Here is a 27,488-nt window from a genome sequence, read left to right as displayed (position 1 = left end):
ATCCGCCCCTTTTTTCTTGCAGGTTAGCACAACATTGCTATTGCCTTCGGGGCTGCCTGTATTCAGGGGTCAGTAGGAATTTTTCCAATTGGCTGATTGGCTTTGCCTCTTGGTTTTCACCTACTGCGCTAGCAAATTGTCACAACTTGTTAGGTTGGCGGTTAGGCTTTTGGTTGGTTAAGCGGTTGGTAGAGGGGGTGGCACACAGATGCCTACCCTCACCTCCGTTTGCTCCATATAGAAGTATTCCGTTAAAGGAATCTCGGGGCTTACACTCTTGTCCTTACCATCCCGCCATTGGCGGGAATGGTGGGCCCAATTATAAGAGTAAGAGCCTTGAGGAACATTCTTGGTGAAAGTGAGGAGGGAATGACTGGGCTCAGCCACCTCCTCACTCCCAGGTATGTTTACTTGACTTCCCTTCAGGAAGTCGGAGCAGGAACTGTCCAAGTGGACAGTGGTGAGTCCTGTCCTATGGTGACAGCTGATGTGAGTCCTGCCACGAATGGGCAGATGAGGTGAGTCCTGTCCAAAGGGGACAGCTGATTGAGTCCTGTCCTAAATGGACAGATGGGGATAGTCCTTCTTTAGGAAGGATGAGTGAATAACCAAAAGCCTAAGCCAACACTCGGATTAAAATTGTGTATTTAATAAAGTTGTGGCCCTAAATTATTTGCCAAAAACCAAACCATAATTCTGTTGTCAGTTGTGAGTTATTTAAGGTAATTTCTGGTAAGCCTCGACACACACACAACTGTGAATTGTTGGTGTCAGGGCACTGCCCAGCAAGCCCTTGAGAGTAGAGAGGGAGGAGGACGCTGGGCAGGGACAGCTGGGAGAAGGACAGGAAATAGCAGTAGGAGAAGGGAAGGAAGTGGTAGGAAGCAGCCAGGGAGTGAAAGGGCTTGAGGATGCTGAGCAGGAGCCTCAGCACTGCTCCATCCGCTTGGGAACAGAGGGGGAGATTACGCAGGTCCCCGCAGGCAGGGAGAGTCGGGAGTGGAAACGTAAAATGCAGAGGCGGAGATTAGGGCTGCCCAAGTTTTTATGTTGGAGAAAAAGCCGCCAAAAGTTACTTCTTGGATCTGAGTCTGACAGTACAGATGGCTGAATGATGTCTGCTGCTTTGTACATATGTAAATAAAGACTGAAATATGTATAGCTTTGAGTGATCAGCACCATTTCTTGCGGAGAGCACCCCCACTACCCTTACAGCTGGTTAAATACTTTAAAATATGATGATGAACTCAACAAGAAAAAATAGTGAGATGATTTGAGATGAGGAAGATGGAACTTTAAAAGTTGGTGATGCCCAGCAGACAACATGACATCCAAATTCACATCATATTTGAGTACATGCCCAAATTATAAAAGAAACATATTGGTTGAGAATGAAATGCTTCAAATTTACAATAGTTAATGGAATAGCTGGCACGGGAAGGATTAGAACCCACTTCACACATCATTGTCTTTTTACTACTACTATTACTACTACTACTACAGGAACTAAAGTGATAAAGAATAAGAGGTAAGGTGCAGGGAGGGTTGAGCTGTATAAGGCTTGTTTTACGTGTCCTTTATCACTGTGTCCCTGTGACATGCCAGTAATTATCACCTTGAAATTCCAATATTACAATATAGCTAAGCATTTAACTGCACCTTGATGATTCTTGTTGGCAGTGTCAGTGTGATGAAAATGTCCCTGCCAGAGCAAAATATATACTGCTGAATTTAAAAACAAACAGCTCTTTCCCCCTCCCTCAGTAGTGTACATTGGTTTTAGAAATTGAAGTATTCAACAGTGGCTTGTAAGGCAGTAAATAAAAGATAAACAGGAAGGGGAGAAAGAAAAATCATGGCTGTTAGTAAAGGATTGTTCTACATAGCTTTCAAGTGCAAGATGAATAGCGCCTGAGTTGCCTAGATATTCTGACATTGACTAAATTTATTGTTGAACAAAAGCCTCGCATTTTTGCACATCCAAAGGCTTGTTTTACAGCATGGAGATGGCTTATGAAATTTTTCTTTCTTTTTTGTTTGCATTGCCCTTGTTCATCATTTACTTTTGTCAGCGCTATGACTGTTGACTTGGTGGTTTTTTTTGAGTGCAGGGAGAAAAAAACTAAACCAAAGAAGGATGTGCTGTGCGCTGTGCCAAGACTGTCGTTATTCAGTACCATCTATTGTTTTGCAGTACAGTACCTTTTATTGTACAATGAATTAATAGTAACAGGAAGCATTTTAATTAGGTAGGAGAAGAATGTGAATGCAACATTTAGAACTGCTCACAACCTCACCCTGCTTTTATTGAGAATGGCATTTGCTTTGCCATTAAGTGTGCAGATAATGAGACACACACATATTCTTTAAAAGCTAATTCTTAACACACACACAAACACACACACACACACACACACACACACACACACACACACACATGAGCCTGTTGGATCATGTGTCACATGTAGGACAGCATCCTGTTGCTGCCAAGCAGATGTTTAAGAAGCCAGCAGGCAGGACCTGAGCACAATAGCACTCTAGCCCCTGTGGTTTCCAGGAACTGGTATTCAGAAGCATACTGCCTCCAACAGTTGAGGTTGTTCCACCTTTCCTCCAATGAGGTCAAGGTAGCACACATGACCCCCACCTCCTTTATCCTTGGAAGAACCATATTAAGCTGAGAGATAGTGTCTAGCTGAAAGTCACGCTGTGAGCTTCATGGCTGAATAGGGATTTGAACCTGGGTCTTTCCTGACCTAGTCCAACACTCAACCACTACACCTCTTATTGGTAATGCTGACCTTCAACATAATGGCCGTGAATGGGGAGGGCGGGAATGGTTCTGGTACTATTTGGCTGATGTTTTTAGGAACTCCAATATCACCTGCAGCAGTTGGATGTCTGGAGATGTTTGTCTCAGATTGGTTTACCAATCTGGATTACCAACCCTGTGGGCTGCACAGCTGATTAATATCTAGAGTTGTCTAGATGCACGTGGGGTTTTTGGACAGGAGTGGACTTTGATAATCTTCTGTAGTATGGTGCCCTGTGCAAGGCAAAAACTTGGAGCCCCCAAATGGATCTTCTAAATGGCACCCTTCACAGAACAGCCCTAAATCCAGTGTTGCTTTGGAGGTAATCACACCTCAGACATCATTTCAGTTTCTGTGACATGTGGTAGCTGTCTTGATATACTACTGTGTCAGGGGCTCAAGCGTGACTTTCTTTGCAGAGTGTATCTCGTTTTCTTTTCTTTTTCACCCAGGGGCAGACGGCTTCTTGATGTATTCTTCTGTGTATAAATTGTTCCTCTTCACATTAGCTGTGTGCTACTATGAAGGTTTAAGCAACGTTGTCTGTGGAATTGCTTTAGTCTGCCATGTCCCTACTTGCTTAAGGACAGCACAAAAGTTGGCACATTGTTTCATGTTATTTTCTGATGTGGTCTCAGGCAATATACATTTTATATGCAAAGAATCTCTCTGTGGTACACATGTTTCAACAAAGAAGGGTACATTGAAGATCTCCCAGAGAAGCATATCTAGTCATTTTGCTGTAATTGCTTCGCAGCAGGGTTGACAAACATGATGCTGTGTGCTACAACTCCTGTGCATTAGCCATGCTGGCTGGGGATAATGGGAATTGTAGTCCACAACATCTGGACACACACACACACACACTGTTCTAACTAAAAATATGCTCCTTTTTTATTTAGTTTCCCAAAAGTTTTCCCAGCTTGTGCTCATCTCTGTGCTGGGTAGTGGCTTGGTCATCATATACTAAAGGTAAAAGGTAAAGGAACCCTGGATGGTTACGTCCAGTCAAAGGTGACTATGGGGTTGTGGCACTCATCTCGCTTTCAGGCCGAGGGAGCCGGCATTTGTCCACAGACAGCTTTTTACTAGGCAGAGCAAATACCACATAACCAATCCCGTGACAATTTTTTTTAAAAAGAAAACCAGTCACTGATATAGAATTCAGTTGCAATTCTGAAGTTATTTCCATGGAAGGAAGAGAGGCAGGCTGGACACAAGGTGTCTGCAGTTTCCTTGCTAGCCCCTGTTTTAGCTTTTTGTGACGTCTCCGTGTCCTTGCTTTCTGGAGGCTGGTAAAAGAGTATCTCAAATGCCACCTGGGGCTTCTTTGGGAGGAAGGGTGGGATATAAATTTAATAAATAATAATAGCAACAACAATCAATATGTCATATTTAGTAGAGATTCAACATAAATCTGCATAGTATCCTAAATTCTTTAATAAAGGTCTTTTCACAAGCCAGATCAGTCAAGTCTGCCTTCTGATTTATTGGCCCACAAACTTTTGTTCACCATCCTGGTATGCAAATACAGACCTCAGGTTAAAAACTTAATTCGTTCTGGAGGTCCGTTCTTAACCTGAAACTGTTTTTAACCTGAGGTGCCACTTTAGCTAATGGGGCCTCCCGCTGCTTCAGCGGGCTAATGGGGCCTCCCCGCTGCACGATTTCTGTTCTCATCCTGAAGTAAAGTTCTTAACCTGAGGTACTATTTCTGGGTTAGTGGAGTCTGTAACCTGAAGCATCTGTAACCCGATGTACCACTGTGCAGCACTACCTTACTTATCTTCCCTACATTTGTCATTTCCATGGCCCATATAATGCAATACTGCCTTTCTGTATGTGCAGCCATGAATGACATTGTATTACTATTGTCACATTTGTGGTAAAGCTGTCCTATGATTAAAGAACTTTTAAATTAGGTAGTTAATTCTGTTAAAATTCATATTGTCAAAAACGTAGGCATCTTTTTAGAGATTAGTTGTCATTTCCCTCATGGCTTCCAGCTTGCAAAATTTTCTGTTTGTTGTTAAGCATAAAAGGTTGTGTGAATGCTTTTGTTTTCTTCTGTTTGGCAAATCAGAATACCAGCACACCATAGCCATGGCTTAAAAATTAACAAGTTCATACCTTATTGGTACTGTGTAAGAAATTAGAAAAGATGTAGCTCTTGTTACATATTGGCTTGCCCCTCTGCTTATTTCGAAGAAACCAGCAACATCCTAAGTTGGATGAGTAAAGAATTCAAGGGTATGGCTTGTTTTATCTGGGGAGCAGCAGCAGCAGCAGGGACTGAGGGAGGAGACTTTTGAGCTGCTTGTATCAGCATGCTACTCAACCATGTTAATTTGTTTTAAATCATTGTTAAAGGTAAAGGGACCCCTGACCATTAGGTCCAGTCATGACCGACTCTGGGGTTGTGGCGCTCATCTCGTGTTATTGGCCGAGATAAACAACATACAAAATGAGAAAAACAAAATAAACAATAAAACAAAAACAAACCAATAACCCCCCTCTCATGAACACATTTAAAAGCCTATAGAATGGATTTATTAAATTAAAGGGTTGCCATCCAACCCCTCAGCTGTTGCATTGCAAAAACCTATAATAACTGGGTTTCTTTTCAAATGCTTTTGTGTGTTTCTCTTACTGGTTTTGCAAAGCCAGACTCTGGCAGCCAGAGTTACAATGTTTTTCACAATAGATTCTGACTATTGCTGCTGCCAAGAATTGCTTGCAAAGCGGAATAAATGGAAGCCCAATGACACTGAAGACCAGGTGGGAAAGTGTCCTGAAGTTGTTGTGTGTATGTGTTTTAAAAAAGATTGTCCAAACTTTTTGAACTGCAGTCTTTAGACCATTCCACATGATACGACAATTGGGCTTGTTTTCAGCACTGGAGATGCCTTCCACTGATTTGAGTAGAATTTGATCAGATTCACAATATTTCCTGTGCCATGGTGCACTCGTCTTTTATCAGTTGCTGGAACCCACAGGATGAGAGAGTGCTGTTGCACTCAGGTCCCATATGCATCTGGTTGGCCCCTGTGAGAACAAGATGATGGACTCGATAAGCCACTAGCTTGATCCAAGAGGCTCTTGTTTTATATGTGCCGAAAATGGGGAAAAGGAATTTTGCGGATTCATCAGCAATATGGGCGCCTTTTTGAACTTTCCGTAAATGATTATTTTTGTGTGTGCACATTCTATTAAAATAAATTAGGAATGTGCTCTTTTTTCTTCCATTCTGTGACCTTGATTCGAAGAAGAAGAAGAAGAAGAAGAAGAAGAAGAAGAAGAAGAAGAAGAAGAAGAAGAAGAAGAAGAAGAAGAAGAAGAAGAGTAGTTTGGGTTTGATATCCCGCTTTATCACTAACCTAAGGAGTCTCAAAGCGGCTAACATTCTCCTTTCCCTTCCTCCCCCACAACAAACACTCTGTGAGGTGAGTGAGGCTGAGAGACTTCAAAGAAGTGTGACTAGCCCAAGGTCACCCAGCAGCTGCATGTGGAGGAGCGGAGACACAAACCTGGTTTCCCAGATTATGAGTCTACCGCTCTTAACCACTACACCACACTGGCTCTCAGTGAAGAGAGAGGTGGTGAACTAAACTATGCCAGAACCTGGTGAAGGGGCTGTGGTTCCAGCCCCAAGGAACCTGCCTATTTCTGCTTCTGGGCAGCTTGATACAACAGCAGCTGCAGACCATGCCCATGTTAAAGTTGATCCATAGGGTGAGACTAGATAAAGATCTGGTCCACTGGAGCCAGAAAGTTTCCCCGCCCCTGTCTTATACCAAAGGGACCTTTTCCGAGGCTCTTAGCTGCAGGGCTGTGGACTAGTTACAGCTCTGGTCTTGGGGACACTTTAACTGTAGACCTATGAGATAATGGGCATGCCTGTGGACCTAACAAAATAATCAATAAATAGTCCTGTTAAGAAGGAAGCTCTGGATTGATTTCATGTGAGCTTGCACTGCTTATATTTCAAACCTTGTGTGACTTTGCAGCATTGGAAGACTTAGGTCCCATCATTATATCTTATGCATCTCTTTACTCTGTGATGTTCAAGTTTTTTCTCCCCTTCAGGCTACTGAAACACATAAACCTGATTTGTCTATTAAACTAAGGGAACAGTGCGGACAGAAAATACATGAAGTACCCCCAAAGACTTGAGCAGCAGAGAGCGGGTGGACTGCCCCCACCTAAGTAAAATATAATTGCCACCTTTGGGAATGTTAATATTTTTCCAAGTCCACATTTTAATATTGCTTCCCTCAAGCTTTTAAAAATGATGAATCAGACCTGACAAAATGAGACACTTGCAAACACCCACATATGCACTCAAGGTTACCCCATTATCTGAATTTAGATGATTGGGAACGGTTGATTAGATGGAATCCAAGCCCATTGTTAATATGACTTCACTTGATCCATGCATCTGGTAATTCAAAAGCTCTGGGAAATTCCCAAAGGTACTGTTGATATGTGTTCTACTCAGACTTTCATGAGGATTTTTATTTGCTTCCTTTGTCTTGCCATTTAGTGTTCACTTGGGCCACATTCTCAAGCTTACTCCTCGTTCAATAAAAGTGAGAGCCCAGATTCCATGCCATCGCCTTCTTCATGAAGTTGGAATGTAAAGTGAGAAAGTCTAAATAAAAGCAAGCATTACCTCTTATGAAAGCCCACAATGGTAGTCATGCATCTGCAAAATGTACAGGCAGAAGGCAGCTATTCTGCCAATATCTAGGAAACGAATCCCAACAAAAATGAGTATATCGCCTATTTTCATGCAGATCATTGCCTTCTCATTTTTTGATGTCCTCTTGATTTTATATATCTCCTAACTCTCCCCCTAGATACATTTATAAATGAAGGAGGAAGTATTCTGCACTGTAATATTAGTTTAGAGAAGAAGAGGGAAGGGTTTATTCCAACACAAGAAGAATTACTGCACAGCCCAGCTAGTTTGAAGGGAAGATTGGATGTAACTTCCTTGACCCCTTCCATCCCATCACTATACATCCCCAATTAGTTCTGGAAGTGGAGTACCTATCTTCTCTTTTCTCAGTTGGTTCCATCCTCTTTCAAGCTCTTCCTAGTTCTAAGAGATAGTGGGGAGGGGGAAGGTGGGGAATCTACTGACCCTTTCTTCTCCGGAATCATCATGTCTTCTTCCTCCATCTCATTCTGTGTGCCTTCCTCTGCCTTGGACTCCCGTTGTGTCATGCCTAATTCAGTTCAGGTTTGGATTTTAATTCAGAAAATTAAGCCTTGTTCCTCCCTCATTCACTATTATGCAGATTTTTATTTATCTTTTAAAGCCTATAATTTTTTTCTGTTGACATAATTGAATGAAATTGAATAGACATAGTAGCCTCTCATGAGCAGTTAATGGCTTCCAAATTAGGGACAAATAGGTCCCTAATTTTCTTTTTTTGTGCTGAATTAGGTGAAATTTGGAGAGATGGTAGTCTCTTTGATGGGATGAATATTGTCAAATTCCAGAAGGATAGCTGAAGTGGGTTACCTTCAAGGGAAGCCCTTACTGGGTTTTTCAATATATTCAGGACATTTTGGACATTTCAAGCTTTGGATTTCTCTGAATTCACTGCATCCCTCTACTGTTTGGTACTCCAGCTGTAGATCATTCCCTTAATTCATGCTACATTGTTCATTCAGAAAGAAGGATGCACATAATTTCAGCCAGCCCCTGTTAGTATGCTTGAATTGTTGTTCAACTTTGCTAATTTTACTACACATTTCCTGCCAAAATCACTTGCCAAACAAACTCTAGAGGACGGTCTACATCGTGAATGATCCTGTGGGAGAAAGTGTGGGCTGAGCTGAACCAATGTATTTGTGTAATCAGTTGTTAGATGTAAACCTCTGTTGAGAAAATAGCAAAATAAAAAAAAAATCCTTCCAGTAGCACCTTAGGAGACCAATTGCATGCACACGAAAGCTCATACCAATAACAAACTTAGTTGGCCTCTAAGGTACTACTGGAAGGAATTTTTAAATTTTGTTTCGACTACGGCAGACCAACACAGCTACCTACCTGTATGAGAAAATAGCAGTGTGTCTACACTCCTCTGGCTGAATATCATTAGAAAAATATAATGGGGAACACTTGCTGAGCAACTATGTTAAGTAGTATCAGTGGTTTTAAGAAGGGGAGGATGGTCACTTAACTCCATTTTCAAATCTCGGGAGATGCATGTGTTTCTTCACTGGAAAATCTATAAAAGGCTAGATTACAAATTTTCCACCCAAGTGTTTGATTTAGTATGTTAAAAAAATAAAAATCCTCTGGGGCCCTGTCAGCAGAAAACCCTGCCGCACAGCATTGCTTAAGCACTCAAATGGAAGTAATTATGTTTTCATGGTTTCTAAATTAGCTAAGCAAAAATTATCTGGAAGTTTCACAAGGGAGATTCATTTTATTATGTCAACAAAAATTTTGTGGGTTAGGTAAAAATACATGTTGAAACATCCTTTCCGATCTCACTGCTTCAGGAAGGAACAGGTGCTGCTCGAAACTCTGTATATTGCAATTGCTTCCTATCTATTTAGTTCTCAAAGACCCAGTTCACACATAATGCTAAGCCAAACTGTGGCTAAGCATAAACTTGCAGGTATTCACAGAAAAAGAATAAAATCATGGTCTCTTTGCTCCTCCTCTAGTCCTCCTGCTTAGAACTTGTAGTTTGTCTGGGGGAGACAAGCCTGGATAACATGGGAAGCCAAACCATGGCTTCATTTGCAACAGTGCAGCTGCAGAGGACCATGGGAAGAGCAAATCAGTCATCATCTCTCCTCCAGTTGCTTCTCTCCTCTGTTGCATCCAGGGGCGTTGCTAGCCACTTTGGCATCCGGGGTGTCAAAGTGGAGGTACCCCTCAGGGGCAGGGTGCTGCTCCGCAGCGTTGTGACGCCCCTTGCTAGCATGCCCCTTGCCTCTGTCCAGGGAGAGACTGGCTTGCTCCCTCGGCCGACATGCTCTCTCCCTGGACGGAGTCGAGGGGCGGGCCAGCGAGGGGCATCACATTCTGTCTCCAGTCCCTTAACACCATCCTTGACACCAGGCACTGGAACTGACCTGCATCTGAGATCAAGCTTCGGATAATTAAGCCAGCAAGAATCCATCTTTTGCTGTAGCTGGACAGAAATGGATGATTTGCCGGCTGAATGATCTGCTGAAATGATAAGGACAATTAGAACTTGGCTAGCTATGGAATCTGCCTTTTCTGCTCATCTTAATGATGTAGAGCCTAGCAGGAGAAAATAAATCCTCAACCAAAAAGAAAGACCTGCCTCATGATGAGAACAAAGTATTTGCACATGTGACGCCCCTTGCTAGCATGCCCCTTGCCTCTGTCCAGGGAGAGACTGGCTTGCTCCCTCGGCCGACATGCTCTCTCCCTGGACGGAGTCGAGGGGCGGGCCAGCGAGGGGCATCACAAGCGTTGCCTCACTGGCCCGCCCCTCAACTCCACCCAGGGAGAGCACGTGTCGGCCGAGGGAGCAAGCCGGTCCCGGCAGCCGCCCGGCAAAAACCTCGCTAGGCACTGCAGGGGCTTGTACAGCCAATCCGTGCTCTCCCTGCTGTGGCGTGCGCTCTCCCTGGACGGAGGTGAGGGGCAGGCCAGTGAGGGGCGTAATGCCACCCACAAGCGTGATGCCACCTCACATGCGTTTTGGGGCGGGGCACGCACGCAGGGGCGGGGCGGGGCATGTGTTTGGGGGGCGGGGCGGGCAGCCGTGATGGTGCCCCTGGGATTGCGCTGCTCGGGGAGGCCCGCTCCCACCGCCCCTATCTTCCTACGCCCCTGGTTGCATCCTCTCTCCTCTGCTGATTCTGAAGGAGACGCTGCAGCTGGACTTTTTATTGCATTGACACATGGGAGGCTGCAGAACTACAGTTGTCTGAGTTGGCTTAAGATATTTTTGGTTAACTTTGCTGTGTTAAATGAGCTGACCTCCTTTGTAATGTTTCATTTTGAAATTTTAGCTGCCTGCTAATTATGTTGCGTTGAATGTATACTTTTTATTTTGTTTTCCCCCAGTAATGTTTCATTCTGGATTGTTTTATTTGATGTTTTAATTTAATGTGTTATAAATAGCTTTTAGACCCCTCCTTAAAAATGTAAACTGTATGGAAATAATGATGATGATGATGATGTTGATGTTGATGATGATGATGATATCCATATGCCTACATTTAAGGAGAGAATCCTAAGAATTTTTAGTTCTCATTGTCGTTAGCGTTCTTCAGATGTCTTAAAATATAATATATATTCTGTATTTAGTAATTCAGCCAATAGTCCAGAAATAGTCCTGGTGTTGCAAGAATTAGGTCAGAATGGATCAAAATTTGAAGGAAATGAAGTGAGGAAAAACCAGCATGAAGGACAAAATCATTTCATTTCCTTGCTGAAGCGTAAGTTGGCTTTTGTGCTGTCATGATGGCAGTCCCTTCTGTCTCCAGTCCCTTAACACCATCCTTGACACCAGGCACTGGAACTGACCTGCATCTGAGATCAAGCTTCGGATAATTAAGCCAGCAAGAATCCATCTTTTGCTGTAGCTGGACAGAAATGGATGATTTGCCGGCTGAATGATCTGCTGAAATGATAAGGACAATTAGAACTTGGCTAGCTATGGAATCTGCCTTTTCTGCTCATCTTAATGATGTAGAGCCTAGCAGGAGAAAATAAATCCTCAACCAAAAAGAAAGACCTGCCTCATGATGAGAACAAAGTATTTGCACATGTGTAGAATTAAATGTATATTTCAAGATAAGGTGGTAGAAGCCCAGGGGTCAGTATTATGGAGGAAACAAGCAATGGCATATTATGTTCTGACGAGATACAGGCTCTGCTTAGATTTCAAAAAAGATATACAGCCCACTCCACAGTCAACCACCCTTTCCCAAGCCTTTCACACATCATGGCCACCTGTAATTTCCTTTGTATGTTAACTGCTAGTCCCATACTTATTTTTGAAACTTAAAAATATGTGAGCATGTGCTTACAAATATCCAGTCACCACAATGCCTTCACAGTCTTCTTTGGCTTACTTGCCCTCTAAATCTGTTTCTTTCTTCTGATCCCAATGGAATTCTATTGCAGTAGCCCTTGATTCTCCAAGGTGCATTAGGTCTTTGGGTCCTGCCACAATGCTCCACAGTGCTCCAGGGGCCAAGAGAAACGAGAGGCCCTTCCTTCCATCTCTGTGCAGCTGTAGTATCACAGTTGCGGTTACTGACCCAGGGGGATTAGTTTGGTTTAAAGTGAACATGTGAGAATTTCTAATTATATGGTTCTAGTGGTTCTATATGGTTCTAATGATAATTTCTTTGAGAGATCCCTATGAGCCCCCAAAGCTTGTAGCCTGGGTAGAGTGAGTTTTGTCAGCATGAAAATTTCCCCAACTCTCAACTTTCTGAAATTGTGCGGGGTTCAGCAATTCCTCCTCTTTCAGTCCATGGGGGCCATGATAGAGGTGTATAAGATTATGTGTGATGTGGAAAAAATAGTATTTTCCCCTCTCTCATAACACGAAAACCAACATCCAATGAAGCTGAATTCTGGAATATACAGGGCAGTCAAAATTTATTCTTCACATAGGATGCCTCTGAATACTAGTTGCTGGAGGATACTACCTACTGCACTCATCTTCTGCTTGTGAGCTTCCCATAGGCAGCTAATTGGCCACAGTGAGAAGAGCAGGGATGCTCTATCATACTTTTAAGATCCACCATAGAGCTGATCAACAATGAATGAAGCAGTGTGTCAATGGTTTGTTCATTATATTACATTCTCATTATAAATCATTATGATAAAAACACACTCTGTCCTGATGCTGATGGCTTCTTAAAGGCTTAACAATTATACAGAAATGCTGCAAATGACCTCATGTTCTCAGAAGGTGGCATACGTGACAAGATCAAAGACAATGTACAGTGAAGGAGAATGCCAGGCAAGCAAGAACCTCAGATTCTGAGAACTTCCAAGGAACTTGGTAGGGATACTATAGGGATATGGTATCTGAAGAAGTGTGCATGCACACGAAAGCTCATACCTTTGACAAACTTGGTTGGTCTCTAAGGTGCTACTGGAAGGATTTTATTTTTATTTTTATAGGGATATGGTTAGACTTCCCCAAACCACACATAAATGAGACCCTGCCTCTGTTGTGGATGTTGGTGTCATCTCTCTATGGTGCTCCCACCTCCAGGCTGAACAAAAGTATAAGAAGAGAGGTAATGAGTGTCCCCTTTTAGAGCCTCTCCTTTGGGAGGTTTTCTCTCACTTATTCAGCTTTTGACTCTTTAGTTGGAGCCAAAGAAACATGGCAACAACGGGCTTAACTTAGAACATTTTCTGAAGTCTAGACTTAGCCTTTTTGACTCTTAGAATTATCCCCATTCCTTACTTCTGAATTTAGCCTCATTTCTGCTTTGGAGGGAAACACGAATTTCTGAACGTATAAGACATAGAACAATTCTGGAACATAGAACAAATCACCCTATTGATTTGTCTCAGTTCAATTCATTGGAAGTTGTTAGCTCTTTCACATTTTTGAACTCGAAGTAAGTTTGATAACATTTCCCAAGCCCCTTTAGCTTTTAAAATTACTTTTCAACGTTTTTATACTTTTAGGTGCTTATTAGCATTTAAAAACTTTTTATGTCCTGTTAGATTCGAACTTTATTTCAGTGAACCCCCCCCCCTTGTTAAAAAAAGTTCTGAAGTCCATTTTAGCTAATTTATATTGCCTTGGCTTTCGTGTCTAAGGGCCCCATTTAACTTTTTTAAGTGTCTAGAAAATTTAGCAATGCTTCAAATTGGTTTCAAAAATTCAAGTAGTGTGCAGGAGGGGAATTAAATGGAGGAAGGGTTATTTATTGCATTTCAGCAGTGGGGATCAAGTAGAGTACAGGAGGATACGAGAGGAGGTCATATCATTTAACCAAGTGCTAAATACTAGTGGTTCAATTAGCCATTTTGCTTGCCACTTTGGCGATGCCTGCTTTATCAAGTGCCTGTCTTTTAATCTCAAGTTTTGAGTTTCTCATCTCACTGCTACAGATGCAATCATGTCGGCTTTTCCAAATACTCAGTGTAAAGCTGTAATTTACTATAATCATTATATCCATTCTACTTGTAGTAAAAATTATTATCTCGGGTTACCACCAAGCAAACTCTTGAATTTTGCATTCTTAAATAAAATGTTAGCACATTCCAGTAAAATTCTGTGTTCATGATGGGGGTTTTGTCTCTAGTTAGACCAGACTTCTCTTCTTACATTCGATTGACTGGAACTGGGGATTGATTTGTTTATTGAACAACGAAATTCTAAAGAAAGGAAGTAAGCCTTCTGTGATGATTCCTTTGGTGGGGTGATATTAAGTAGTATATAGAGATGAATTATAATAAACACAAAATAATTGATTGTGACAGTCTAAGCTTTATATGTTCTAGAATGTTTTTAATTGTTTAAATGATTCTGTGTGAAACCTTACAAACAAACAAACAAAATACCGACATCGTCAGGTACAGTGGTACCTTGGGTTAAGAACTTAATTCGTTCTGGAGGTCTGTTCTTAACCTGAAACTGTTCTTAACCTTTAGCTAATGGGACCTCCCACTGCCACCGCACCGCGATCTCTGTTCTCATCCTGAAGCAAAGTTCTTAACCCGAGGTACTATTTCTGGATTAGCAGAGTCTGTAACCTGAAGCGTCTGTAACCTGAAGCATCTGTAACCCGAGCTACCACTGTATTCTGATCTAGAATTAAATTAATTCTAAATTAGCACACTTTGTGTTGGGCTGTGGTGACAAACACAGAAGCTCCTCCCATTCTTGTAGAACAACCAGCTTCCTGCAAACATGGAAGGTTCTTGCACGTTTTAGAATCCTGGAAAATCTGTGTTTTTAATCCCACCTCATGAATTCATTATCTACCTCATGAAGGGTGATGGGATGACAAAGGTAGTATGTTTCTCTTTTTTCCTAGCCCCCTTTGTGTATTAAGTTAATGCCTAAATAGAACACATGAAGATGCAAGAAACATGCTGCAAAATGACATTCCTAGAAACATATTGATTATGCACTTTTATAATACACAATTTATAAAGGTTCTGGGAAGCATGTGGGGGCTCTTGCGTCATTTTTGTTCCGGCTGAGAATTCAGTTGGTGATTGGAAGTTAATCAGTGAGTATATCCTGTTATTGAGAGATGCTAATACAGTCTCTGCGTATATAGAATACACCCCATCTCCCATCTCTTTTCCACATTGGCTACTGAACAGATATGATTATGAAAGTCAGCCCAAGATTGGGCATATATAAATCTAGGGTCATTTAATTTTTTGACTGCCAATTACCAATTAGAAGCTAAAAAGGTTCACTGCTCATGGTGCCATGGTAGAGTAAACTTGTAGATTATTATTTTTTAAGCAGCAAAAGAGATTAATTTTTATAATGGAAAAGTAGTTGATACTATTTATTTTTGTTATTGGACTTGACAAAAGATCAATAACTTACTTATTAAGTTTCATTTCTTTGTTTTCTGATTATATATCACCACAAAATTCCCATGATGTTTCACTGTAGCTGTTTTCTTTAGTAAGTGCTGGACCCACAGTCGGAAGAGCATGAGACACTTACTCTTAGGGCTCAAGCCCCACGTTTGGGCAAAAGATGCCCCCTGCATTGTATGGGCTTAGATTCAAGGTTCCTTCGAACTCTACAATTATATGATTCTATGTGAGGCCTGTCTTTCCAGGAATGAAAGAATTCCCCATTTTTTCCCATTGGTGGCTCCATATGTGGAAACACCCAGACCCTTGTCAGGGAGCTCTTACATGCATCAGCTAACAATTGTCTGTTTGCAGAGGGGGAAGGAATAGAACATGCCGGCAGATATTATTGGATGTTGGGCTTGGGGAAAGAATGTAAGTGCCTATAGTCACAGTTCCTAGCATTTTGTACCATGATGCTCAATTCTGAAGCAGGATAGATGATTCCAAATATTAAGGCTAGTTAGTGCAATCTGTATTTTTTTAAAAAATTCTTTTGATAACTTGTTGAACATTGGATTGCTCTTTTGTTACAGTGAATAAAAAGCTAATTGGTATGTAAGTAAAATATTTGCTTTTGTTGAAGCCCCATTGAATGACAAGAAGTATTACACAGCACAGAGTCCTTTTAGAAAAGAAGCTGTGACAAACACCCACCCTGATTTTAATTGAAATGGAATATTATGCACAAAGAAAGCACAAACGGTGTGCTCCAAGTGTACCAAGCATAATATATGCACATTTGTGTATTTTTGAATGGGCACGCAATTTTCATGCTGTCTTCTGAACAGTACTGTAATTGTGTCGGACATATTGGAAATTAACAGGAGGAATTTGCCGAGACCAGGATTTAGATCTTTTCTGGATAAGCCTTCACAAGTTTGCAGGCAGTGCAGGTGCCTAAAAGGGGTGACTAAAGGCTGATGCCAAAGAACATAATTTGTTAAGAGAAGAGTTATTGTTATTTTGGAACAAGGTATGAGAGGGACAAGGTAGCCGGCTAGAATGAATGAATCCCATCAGCAGAAGCCCTGTGAAAGGACTTCCAATTGTATAATGGGGATTTCCCATCCGCTCCTTTCCCCTGCCCCCCCCCATAATTCGCTCTGGGGAATTGGGAGAACCCCCAGAACAGAGCAGGTGTGTGTGTGGGGGGGGGGAGATAGGCAGATTATTCCATTTGGCCAGCCAAAATGGCTGGCCTGGCAGAATGATTGCCTTACGACACTGAATTCCAAACTACAGTGGGGGAGAATTTCTGGTTCACCTCAGGCACCAAAATGTCTGGGGCCAGCCCTGCTTAACTGTCATGGGTTCCCCAAAGATTTCTAGGAACTATAGTTTTTAAAGGTGCTGAGAGATACTTTGAGACCTCTATTCCTTTCACAGAGCTACAACTCTCAGAGTGGCTTAGCAATCAAGTCTTCTTTCCAGGGAACTCTGGGAATTTTAGATCTGTGAGTGGAATGGGGGGGCACTCAGTGTCAGTTCCCCCTCTCATAATTGTCAGCATGGAGGCCCTAATGTGGATCACCCTCCTGCAATTTGTATTGAGGGGAAATGCAGCATTTAATTTAACTGGCCTTCTTTTGCATGAAGGTTGCGTGAGTATCAAAACCACAGTGAAATGGTTGGTAGGTAAGGTTTAAATAAAGGCTTTACTGGCAATTAGAAAAGAAAAAAAGCAAAACCCCTCTGCCCGGAAGGCAGAACTACACAGTTAGGGTGATATGCTGTTCTGTTTTGTTTTTGGCACGGGGAGAGAGAGAGAGAGAGAGAGAGTGTTTTCTGGCTGCTTTAGAAAACAATATAAAAATACAATCAAATCCTGCTGCAAACACACGTTAGTATCATGTTAATGCAACAAGAAATAAAATCAAGCAAGAAATCAGTGTAGATGTTTGGTCCTCACAGAGAGAGACTGAGAGCTCATGATTTGGGCTGAAACTGAATACTCCCTGAATTCTAGTACTTGATGTTCTCTCTGCATCATCCCTGGAGTCTTGCAGTGCTCAGAGTTCAGGTGGGCATGGAGATAACTCTATCCATTTATTGCGGAGGATTACACAATTTCTGCTGCTGCTATTGACATGGATTTCGGCTAGGCATCAGAGGAGCTATGATACCAGTGCCTTTATTATTCCTTCCATCACATTTTTTTTATCTCTTGCTTGGCAGAAACAGAGAACGAAGATACGTACAAGCATATTAATCTTATACTTTCAGTTTCACTGTGAATGTGGCATTCAGCTGAATTGCTGAGGTAGAAAATGCAAGGGCCTTGTCACCTAGGCAGAATGTGAAAAACCTGTCCTCTTTTTACTGGGAAATATTTGCTTCATTTAAAAAGGTGATATATTTGTTCTAAAGATTCTGCATATTGCAGGCCAAAATGAGAGTGCAAGGGCACTGAAGTAGCCTTAATTAATAGCTGATCTTTGTGTAAATCAAGAACAGAGAAAATGATTAAATCCAGGAGTGAAATGTAGCAGCAAGTTCAGCTGTAATGAAAAAGTGTTGTCTTATATCTGCACCCTGCACTGATGGGAATTCTGTAGCAGTGACGGTTGTAAAACATTTTTTTTCTTTCTCTTTGACAGGTAATATTTGAGGCCGAAGTCTCAGATGGAAGAAATGGCTACATTGCCATTGATGACATCCAGGTTCTGAGTTACCCTTGTGGTAAGTAATGATTAAGAGTCACATTTTTCTCTGTCTTTTTCAAGACAGGCTCAATATTGTCTGACTGCTTTTTCCATCATCCAACCATTGGTGTCCTCCCTCCACCCTCCCCCTCTAGTTTTTCCTCTTCTTACAAATTGTTAAAAAGTGGGATGATGACACCTTTGAAGCAGCGAATTAATCTTGTTTTCTTGTTAATTTAAATACCTTAATTTAATGTTTCTCAACATTCACAGATGTGTAGCTTATAGTTAAATGTAGATGTATAAGATTTCTGTTAATTGGGGTTCCAGCTCATGAGGGAACATAACCACAGAAGTGGCTTGCTGGGTGGGGGTAGAGCCACTGGGCTAGCTTCCCACCCAGTAGGTGTAATCCTATTGTTCACTGGAGGAAGAGGGGAGAGGTGGCAGAGAGACTGTTGTAGTGCAAATGCACCAGCAGGAGGATTTAGCGCTGCTGGTGCATTTGCCCAACACTGACTGCCCCATCGCCTTGCTTCTTCCACAGTCCCTTCTGGAATACAAAAGCAACCACCTGCTGGGAATCTGGCACAGGCATAGCATTACTGAATGTTGTTTGGTTAATTGCAGATGCAATAGACTGGGTCAGTCTATTGAATTGCTAAGCCTAGACTCTTGATGTGTGGCCTGTTACCAGGTAATTTAGAAGAGTAATGTGTGTACAAACTATGTAGCATATTTCTCTCTCTCGACTGCTACCACTGCCTTTTCCAACCCTAATATTTCACAAGGATGGTTTTGTCACTGAGCTTTCCTCGAGGCAGGACAGTTAGTATGAGAAGCTTTGTCAGTGGGTCAAATGTTGCTGTATTTAGTGGTGCAGGTGATATTTACTGACAGGGATGTCTACGTGGCACTAGATCACACTATATGGAGCTAATTAAATCTGATTGTTTGTATTGTTAATGCAGTGGTTTCTCATTGCAGTGGTTTTTATGTAGAACGTAATGGAAGTTCACTCCAGAGTTTATAGGCTTTTTAAAATTTTTGGTTTCACATCCTTTTACGCTTTGGCTCATTACAAATCGCTTTTAATTCATGTCTGACAAGCTTTAGCAGAGTTTGTGTGGTGCAGTAAGAAAGATCAAGGCTGTTTTGTTCTCTCTCCTTGAGTTGAAACAATTATTTTCTTTCATGTAAAAAATTAGTTTAAACCAAAGGCTGCAGTAATGTGTATCTTTGGGGAGAAGTAAATGGGCTTTTTTTTGTCTGAACATTTTTTGGTAACATTTCTCTCTCTCTCCACCTACACACAGATAAATCTCCTCACTTCTTGAGGCTTGGGGATGTGGAGGTGAACGCAGGCCAGAATGCTACATTTCAGTGCATTGCTACAGGGAGGGATGCAGTGAATAACAAGTTATGGCTCCAGGTAAGGCTGATTCAGTGTGGTCCATTTGTGGGCATATATCTTGCAAAAGCAAAAATGAAAGTTCTACTTTTTCTGGTTTATACAGGATAAGTCGCATAACTGAAAAATGCTTTCCAATATATTTTTTATTTTTATTTTTATTTTGCTTTATTTTTAAATTTTCATTTATTTCATATTAAAATATGGTTCTGCTTATACAACTGCAATGTTTTTGAGTCCCCCACTTTTATGAACAAAATCTGACTCACATGAGTTGAAGATGCAGTGATACACTCTTTTATTTCGTCAAATATTTCCCTATTCATGGGCTCTTGTGTTCTGTGATAGCTCAGTTGTAGCCCTTTCTAATAATCAAGGTATTATGTGAAATTGCTGTTACACTGCAGTGAATATTCTCTGCAGTAGAATGCTCTCTACACATTTATTTTATTTAGGCACCATAACCACCCTAAAAATGTCAGCAATATGTTTTAGACTTAAAGAAATGGGGAAAATGTAGTCCTGGGGAGCAATGTACTAAATTTGGAATTCCTTTTCAGTGAGGTGAGGAAAAATTGTATGGTACTTGTAGATAAGCGGGGCATATGTATCTGTGATTTTGAAAAAACTATTTGATTGAAGTTGATAGAAAATTATACCTTGATTTTAAACAGAATGTTAAGCTACATCCATGTGATGTAACTGAATTAAAGAATTCCAGATTTTAGAACAGGATGAAGTACAATCTCAAAAGTCATGCTGGATCAGGCCAAGGGTCCATCATATATGCCTGTGGAAAGCACATGTGCAGAACTGGAGCTCAACACCACTGTCCCCACTTCTGATTTCTACCAACTGATAGTCAGAGACATATTGCCTTTAACAGTGGAGGTATAACATAGCCATTGATAGCCTTATCCTCCATGACATTTGCTACTAATGAGTAAAATAAAATGAGATGACAGATAATGCTACTGCTCATGCCTTCTGCTTCAATGTGATAACTGTAAACATTCGATTTCATTTGATTTTACATGACCAGTTTAGTAATTGCAGGCTGTATCTGTTAGCATTTTCACCCCTCCCAATGTGAGAATCAGTTTCCAGAGAGAGAAGTGGGCAGGAACTGTTCCTTCACTCAATTGCCTTCCTGACTCTGCTAATTTAGTGGGGTGTGGTATTGCTATATTGCTATGTAGCTGTTGTGAGTAGCTCTGGCTCTCTCTTATGCTGTGTGTTTGCAGTGAGAGCTGTTTGTAACTTTCACACAGCCTATGTATATATTCTGTAAATACACATTAGCTTGAAATAATAAAGAGGATTAAAAACCTCTGCTGCAGTATCCATCGTTTATTGAAGCAGAAGCTGCTCCAGTCGTCCTGTTAGCCCAGTTGGGGCAGAAGAGGGACTGAAGACGTGGATATAACCTGGCATAAAACCCACAGTATCCCTAGGGACTAAGAGTTTCCATTAAATGGGGAACACTAATAAAACAACACTTAGATAAACACACACACAAAATCATTATAAAGAAACAGAGTATTAGGAGTGCCAAAGTGAACACACATTAAAAGAACCTGTATAATTGTCACAGCTAAGGTGCTAACAATGGCAGTGTGCAAGTACTTCTGTTAACCACTCTGTGCAACCTAGATGAGTGTTGGATCCAATGTGGTTAAAAAGAGCCAATTGGAAAGTTTCCATACTATGCAGTCCTCCATATCAGATTGATGTCAGATTATTTCATTTTTATTCTCTAGGGTAGATTGTTTAACAAACAGACAAAAGCTGTTTTAGCAAACATATGTTTTGTTTTGCCTAAATTACATAATTAGATTTCCTCTCCTTTTTGTTAAAAACAATAAACATGTTTATCTCATTAAAAATTCAACCTACCAAGATAGTTTACAAGATAATGAAACAACAGTTTCCAAAAACAAACAAACAAAACAACCCAAGAAGTAATGTGATAGAATGATATGCATGTGTTACCTTTTCGTTCACTAACCTTGTGTGGTCACTGGGGCACACAGCCAGAAGGCGCATCAGCATGGCCAGTGGGTGGGATATTGTACCACTTCTCATATGTTGGAAGCTGTGAACAAATTCATGTGCATGATCCTAGTAAAGGGTATGCTTCTAGGGGAGACAAATTTAATCTGGTTATAAAAGACTTTGCTGGTCAATGACATTATCCACCTATCGGAGTTTTGAGGCTCCATGAGAGAGGGAGTGGGCTAAGCAGCTCACCTCACCAATTTGGGGGTGTGTGTGACCTCAATATAGCTTCCTCTATATATTTGAATATGAGTAGAGAGACTACCACTGAAGGGGACCTGAGCCAGATGCATAGCTGCCAAGTTTTCCCTTTTCTCGCGAGGAAGCCTATTCAGCATAAGGGGAAATCCCTTTAAAAAAGGGATAACTTGGCAGCTATGGCCAGATGGCTTATCCAAAAAGAGCCACAGGCATAAGGAGCAATACTCCAATTCCTAAACCAATAGGGATCCACACAGTACTGAGTGATTTTAATACCTAGCTTGCAACCCGTTGCAGATCAGTTTAAAAGTTGTTGTTAATGCTTATCTTGAAACCCAGGTTGATGTCTCACCTCTTTATTGTAGGATTCTGACGGCAAGTAAATACTCCTGAAAGTGCTTCTTCACATAGGATGATAAATAGATGAAAACTTTGAGCTCTTTTAACTATAAATCATGTTGAAAAGTAAATCTGCCTATTATATATGAATGTAACCTATTCAGAATTATAGAGGGCAAGTTCACAGTTGGCTGCAAGGTTCTGTGAAAATTATTACTTTGCAACTAGCTTTCATTGCCTCAAGTAATAGGATCAAATAATTCATGAGCTCATCTGTGATAGTATTTTCTCAACAGGTGATCACTCAGTTATAATATAATGTAGTACCAGTACTTCTTCTTGGATATGGCAGTGCGACTCTGAACCTACTGTGACTGTGATCTTTTCCCAAAAGGCCCACTCCCATAGGTTTTCAACCTTCTGAGTCCACAGCTACCATGACCAACTACTGTACATTCTTTCTGTGGCATCCCTGTGGTGGCTCAGGAGCCCAGTTATATCACCCCTTGCCTGCCTACAAATGTTTAAAACTTGGGCTGCCTGATCCTGTGTTCTACTGTGCAGGAAGTTTGAAAGTCTAAGCACACATACTAGCATGTTCTACTGAACTTGATTGAAACATACTTCTGAGTTAAACAGCAATTCAGAACACTAAAATCCCCCCCTCTCTCTGTGTGTGTGTGTGTGTGTGTGTGTGTGTGTGTGTTGGGGGTCAGATAGAAGTTTTCAAAAACATCCCTGCTTAATTAATTCACATGCTGTGTTTTTGGTTAGCTCAGTGCAAATATCTAAGGAATAGGTTTCAGAACCAAGCTGCTTCATTCTGTTTTCCAATTTGGGAATGGTAGTGAATGTGGTAAGCTGTCTCACAACGTTTGAGATCTCTTGTCCGTGGGCAGCGTAAGAGGACACCTATGTGGCCCCCATCAGTAAAGCCCTTTCCTTGGAGCATCTGCTAAACCATATGCCCTGGCTCTAGGTTCAGTAGTTGATAACGGAACCACTAATGAGCCTATCCATCATTGTTGAGCCTTGGCATCAACACATCATTTGGCTTGAGTAAAGAGGTTTAATCTGCCTTTGCAGTTCTTGGTTTTTTTTTTTTTTTTTTTTTGGCCATACAGACCTTTGACTTTGGTGGATCTGAAATGAGGAACGCTATCACCTGTAGTTAAAATGTGGTGGGTTGTTTTTTGTTTTGTTTTTTTTAAGCATGACTGGTAATCCTGTCAGTAATCTGTCAGTAATGGCTTTAGGTGCTGGCTAAATGCCTCCTTAGTTGGCATGCCAAAGCTGGAAGAGGGTGCCATGGTTTCACCCTTTGAGAGGCTCATCAGCATTAATACAGCATGATGCCTTTCTTCTCCCAGCCACAGGGAAATGTCATTCCTAGTGGAGTTGCAGATAATTAAAGCAACTGCCTGAAAATAGCAGTTGAAGGATAGAAAAAGAGAACGACGAATTTGAGTTCAGTTTGTTGCAACTACAACTCATGACTTTTCTCTGTGTTTTTTGGAATATTGTGTACATTTAGATATTTCTGCTTTCTGTTCTGGACATCATGAGGATTAGGGTCCTTCTGTTGTGGAGGATATTGCCTTTTACCACCATGTAAGCCACAGTATCTTTATAAAAAGCAGTGTCTTCAAGGTGATGGTTGCAAATGCTGTTTGGAATGTAGCTGCCTGCCATCTTGGACATCTGTTGTATATTTAGAGCTTGACTGATTGGAGCATAGCAACAGGCCTAACTTTCAGACTTCCCTGCCATTTGTTTAACCTGTTTATTAAAGATTGTGGATTCTCAGCGCCTTTGGAAGCTGAGTGCTCCCCTATCTTTATCTGGCTTTAAAAGTGAGTGGCTGAAAGGAAGAAGAAATGTATTGTTTCTGTCTCTCTTCTCCCCCTCCTCGGCTTACCATACTTTTATGTTGCAAAGAGTCAACAACAAGGGGATGTCTGTGGATGGTGTGTTCACAGGTGCCATGTTTGGGATCCTAGGATTACACATTGCCAAGGCTGTTGGGGGGGGGGAGATAATAAATCACGAGAACAAAAGGAGCAATTACACTGGGGCAAGAGCATATTAGTAATTATAGAATTATTTTATAAGCATTTGGAAGATAAAGAGTAGAACAATTTGGCATATTCAACCCATAAAGGATACACAGAATTGGGAAAACTTGCCCAGTGCTAGCTAGCTAGCAAGCAAGCAAGCAAACAGGCAGGCAGGCAGGCAGGCAAACAAACAAACAAACATGCTTAAAAAAGAAGAAGTAGCCTGCTAAATTGTTTGATTCCACTAAGCGAAGTAGTAAGGGATGTCTGCAATAGTCAGCTGCAAACCATATTCACCTTAAAGGACGGATGCACTTCAGCTGAAGAGGTACATCCACCAAAATGACTGTTTTAAAGTCTATTTTTGAAAGACAAAATGCAATAGAGAACATTGTGAAGTTGATGCAATTGTAATATTGAACATCTATGGTGGATATTCAATTGGTGCAAGCATTTCAGCTAGCCAGATGGAACGATCCCCCCTCTACTTCTCCCGCTGCCCTGGGGGTTCTCCTGACCCCCTCCCTTGAGCCAATTTCAAGGTATACAGGGGGAGGAGAGAGGGAAAGCTGCATGGCACAAGCGGAACTCCTTGCCCAGGGCTTTGCCGACAGGGCTGGTTGGGTGAATCCCACCTTAAGTATTTTTCAGGCTAGTTTAGATGGGATTCATCAAACTTAAACAAGTTAAACAAGATGTGACCCTAAGCATGAAGGTTTGTACCTCTCCAATGCTATATGCTCCTTTTACTTCCTGTCAATTGATAGATCACTGTAGTCTTGTATAACTGTCTTTCATCCTCATGCATTAAGATTTACAAGTGAGAACCTACTCAGATTCTGAATGCCCATAAATCAGCCTGCCTGCGTGATATATGAGAGCTAGCAGTTTGCCAGTGCCCAACCCTAGAAGATTTGGAAGTCAAATGTATCTTTGTTTGAGATGAACCCTTTTTTTTGGCCAAGGATTTGTGCATGATAGATGAATACCAGTTATAAAAAATATTGATCTTTATTTTGGAAGAGTGGACTACACACACACACACACACACACACACAAAGTTCAGTCTTTGGGCCACTTTGTTCATTGCATGTTGAATATATATACACAGAACTTTAATATAATGAATGGCCGGTGATTTCTACCCATGTATTCTCCCCTGGTCAAGGGCACTTGTCTTCAGCTGGTGGGTCGAGACTCACCACTGTGTTATGGCCTGATTCACGGCGGGCTGCAACAGCAGCACTGCTAACATACAAATTATTGGGGAATGGGGGGAGAGGGCAATGGAGAATTAAGGAATGGGTTCCCAATGCAAGTTTGCATTAAAGGTGGACCCTGGGTCTGGAAAAGTTGAAGACTCCTGCTCTAGGAAACAGGGAGTGGCTGCTGCTTCTCAGTAGATGTGCAAAGCATGACACCATTCTTCCTTGAGGACACTTCCTGTCTCTCTGTATATCTTTAGGTGCCAGGCGAAAATGTTCCTCTTCAACTAGGCTGTCAGCTGATTAACATTCTATGCCCTTTTAAATGCTTTTGTGGATGAGCAGAATGGGTTTGTTTTGTTCATGTTCTTATTTTTATTTTTATTAGTGCTGCTTTGTGTTTTTATTTTGCATTTTTATGCTGTGAAGTGCCCTGAGATCTTTGGATGAAGGGAGGTATAGAACTTAAATAAATAAATAAACAATCAGATGATAGATGGATAAATGGATAGAGATCTATCCAATGAGAGTAGTCTTTTGTGCCTGTAACTCATTTACTTTCCCTTTTTAAAGAATTACTCGTGGAAATTACTTTCCTCCTGCTGAATAAAGCTGGCAGCTCTGGAGTTTTGAACTCTCCCTGTCTCTTGCCTGCATTGCAGGCAACACTGCAAACTAAGCCTGTTTTCTATAGCACTTTGCTTAGGCCCTAAGTCTCTACCTTCTTAAATCAATCCCTACTGGATTCCCAGGTGTATTGCTGTTACACAACATTGCTTTTAAAGATTTCTTGCTTCACACCTCTTTACTTCCCCCCTTTACTATAAAGTTAATTCATAAAGATCTCCTTGCCTTTTCCTTTTCTTTCACGACCAGAGTCTTGTAAGCAATTTATGCCTCATCTTGTTCTGTCTCATTGCTGCCCTGCAACTGTGGTGACACATGATTCAGGGGAATTGCTGCAGGTTCAGTCCCTCCAGACTCAATTCTGCAAATTAGCTAGTGCTTACAGTCCATCCAGCATTACATCATTCTCCAGAAGATGTCTCTCTTTATTATAGCTCTTGTAGGAAAGTATCTTTCCAATGTTCTTTTTCTGTGCTCTTGATAGTGTTCCCATAAAAATAGCTTTCTTTTCTTTGATCACAGCGGTCTGGCTTTTTACATCCCCGCCCCCTTTGTATCCAGCATGCATACTCTGATCTCTAATAGTAGTGCTTGCAATGTTTTGACCATTGATTTCCTAGTACTTTACAAGTAGTTTGTTGAGTCTGTCATCATAACATATTGCTCCTGTGAAAGATAAGAGTTCTTTTTATATCAGTTGTTCCAAACTGAAACTGCAGTACCGGTAGGTTAAGCCCAAGCTTGATAAAGTGTCCTCCTGATTAACCTAGATGGAATCCAGACCTCAGATACATGCAGTCTAGCTTGCTTCAGGAGAAGGAAGAACTTGCCATGAGCCTTGATCTTGCACATCCCTCATCCCATGCCTTTTCTTTTGTATACCACAGGAGATAAAGAACTTCCACTTTCAGTTTTAAGTTAAGCACAGTTCCTTGTGGTGTCTGGTCCCCTGTAGCTGTGGTTTGTTTTTACTATAGTTATACTAAGGCATGATGCCATCCTGGTTCTTGACCTACCAGCTGAAAACTAGAGCCTTGGAACTTGTGCAGCTCACTCATATGCAACAGTGAGAATCATTTTCCATGTTTACTCTCAAGTAAGTCTCATTGTGTTCAGCAGGGCTTACTTCCTGCTGAGTGTTAAAGTTTACAACCTTTGAATGTGGAGTTGAAAGCCCACATGTTTGTCTTTTGCTTTAATGACACTGCCAAAAGGGGATAGAATCTTGTATATTTTTAGGATTGCTTCAGTACATTTTAAGAAAAAACAGGTGGTAAGATGCTTTTGTTTCCTTTGTTAGTTATATATACAAATCCTGCATGGTATACATCCAGTTTATTTGAGTAAGCAGTATGAACATGTAACTTCTGACAGTGGGTGCAATCTTTGTTTAAATCTTCTTGACTTAATGGAATTCAGCCAGCCTAATTGCATACATATGATTGCAACCAAGGCATTAGGAGTCAGTTCATGTTTTCTCCTCTGGCACTGAGACAGCTACTGAGGGATGTAAATTCTCATTTATCTATGAATGTGTTTTTAT

The 27,488-nt window shown here is 41.3% G+C and overlaps 1 protein-coding gene across 6 annotated transcripts in view; it reads left to right on the top strand.

Moving 5' to 3' along the window:
- Window positions 1–27,488, top strand: part of PTPRK (protein tyrosine phosphatase receptor type K) — a 341,441-nt gene that overhangs the window by 154,164 nt on the left and 159,789 nt on the right. For all 6 annotated transcript variants that reach the window (XM_035109042.2, XM_035109041.2, XM_035109045.2 and 3 more), the window contains exons 4-5: window positions 18,003–18,084; window positions 19,364–19,479. In XM_035109042.2, coding sequence (XP_034964933.2) covers window positions 18,003–18,084; window positions 19,364–19,479 — 198 coding nt within the window. The remainder of the gene's footprint in view (window positions 1–18,002; window positions 18,085–19,363; window positions 19,480–27,488) is intronic.

The sequence above is a fragment of the Zootoca vivipara genome, chromosome 3, assembly GCF_963506605.1.
Source record: "Zootoca vivipara chromosome 3, rZooViv1.1, whole genome shotgun sequence".
NCBI classification, from domain to species: Eukaryota; Metazoa; Chordata; class Lepidosauria; order Squamata; family Lacertidae; genus Zootoca; species Zootoca vivipara.
This window is presented reverse-complemented; position numbering and strand designations above follow the sequence as displayed.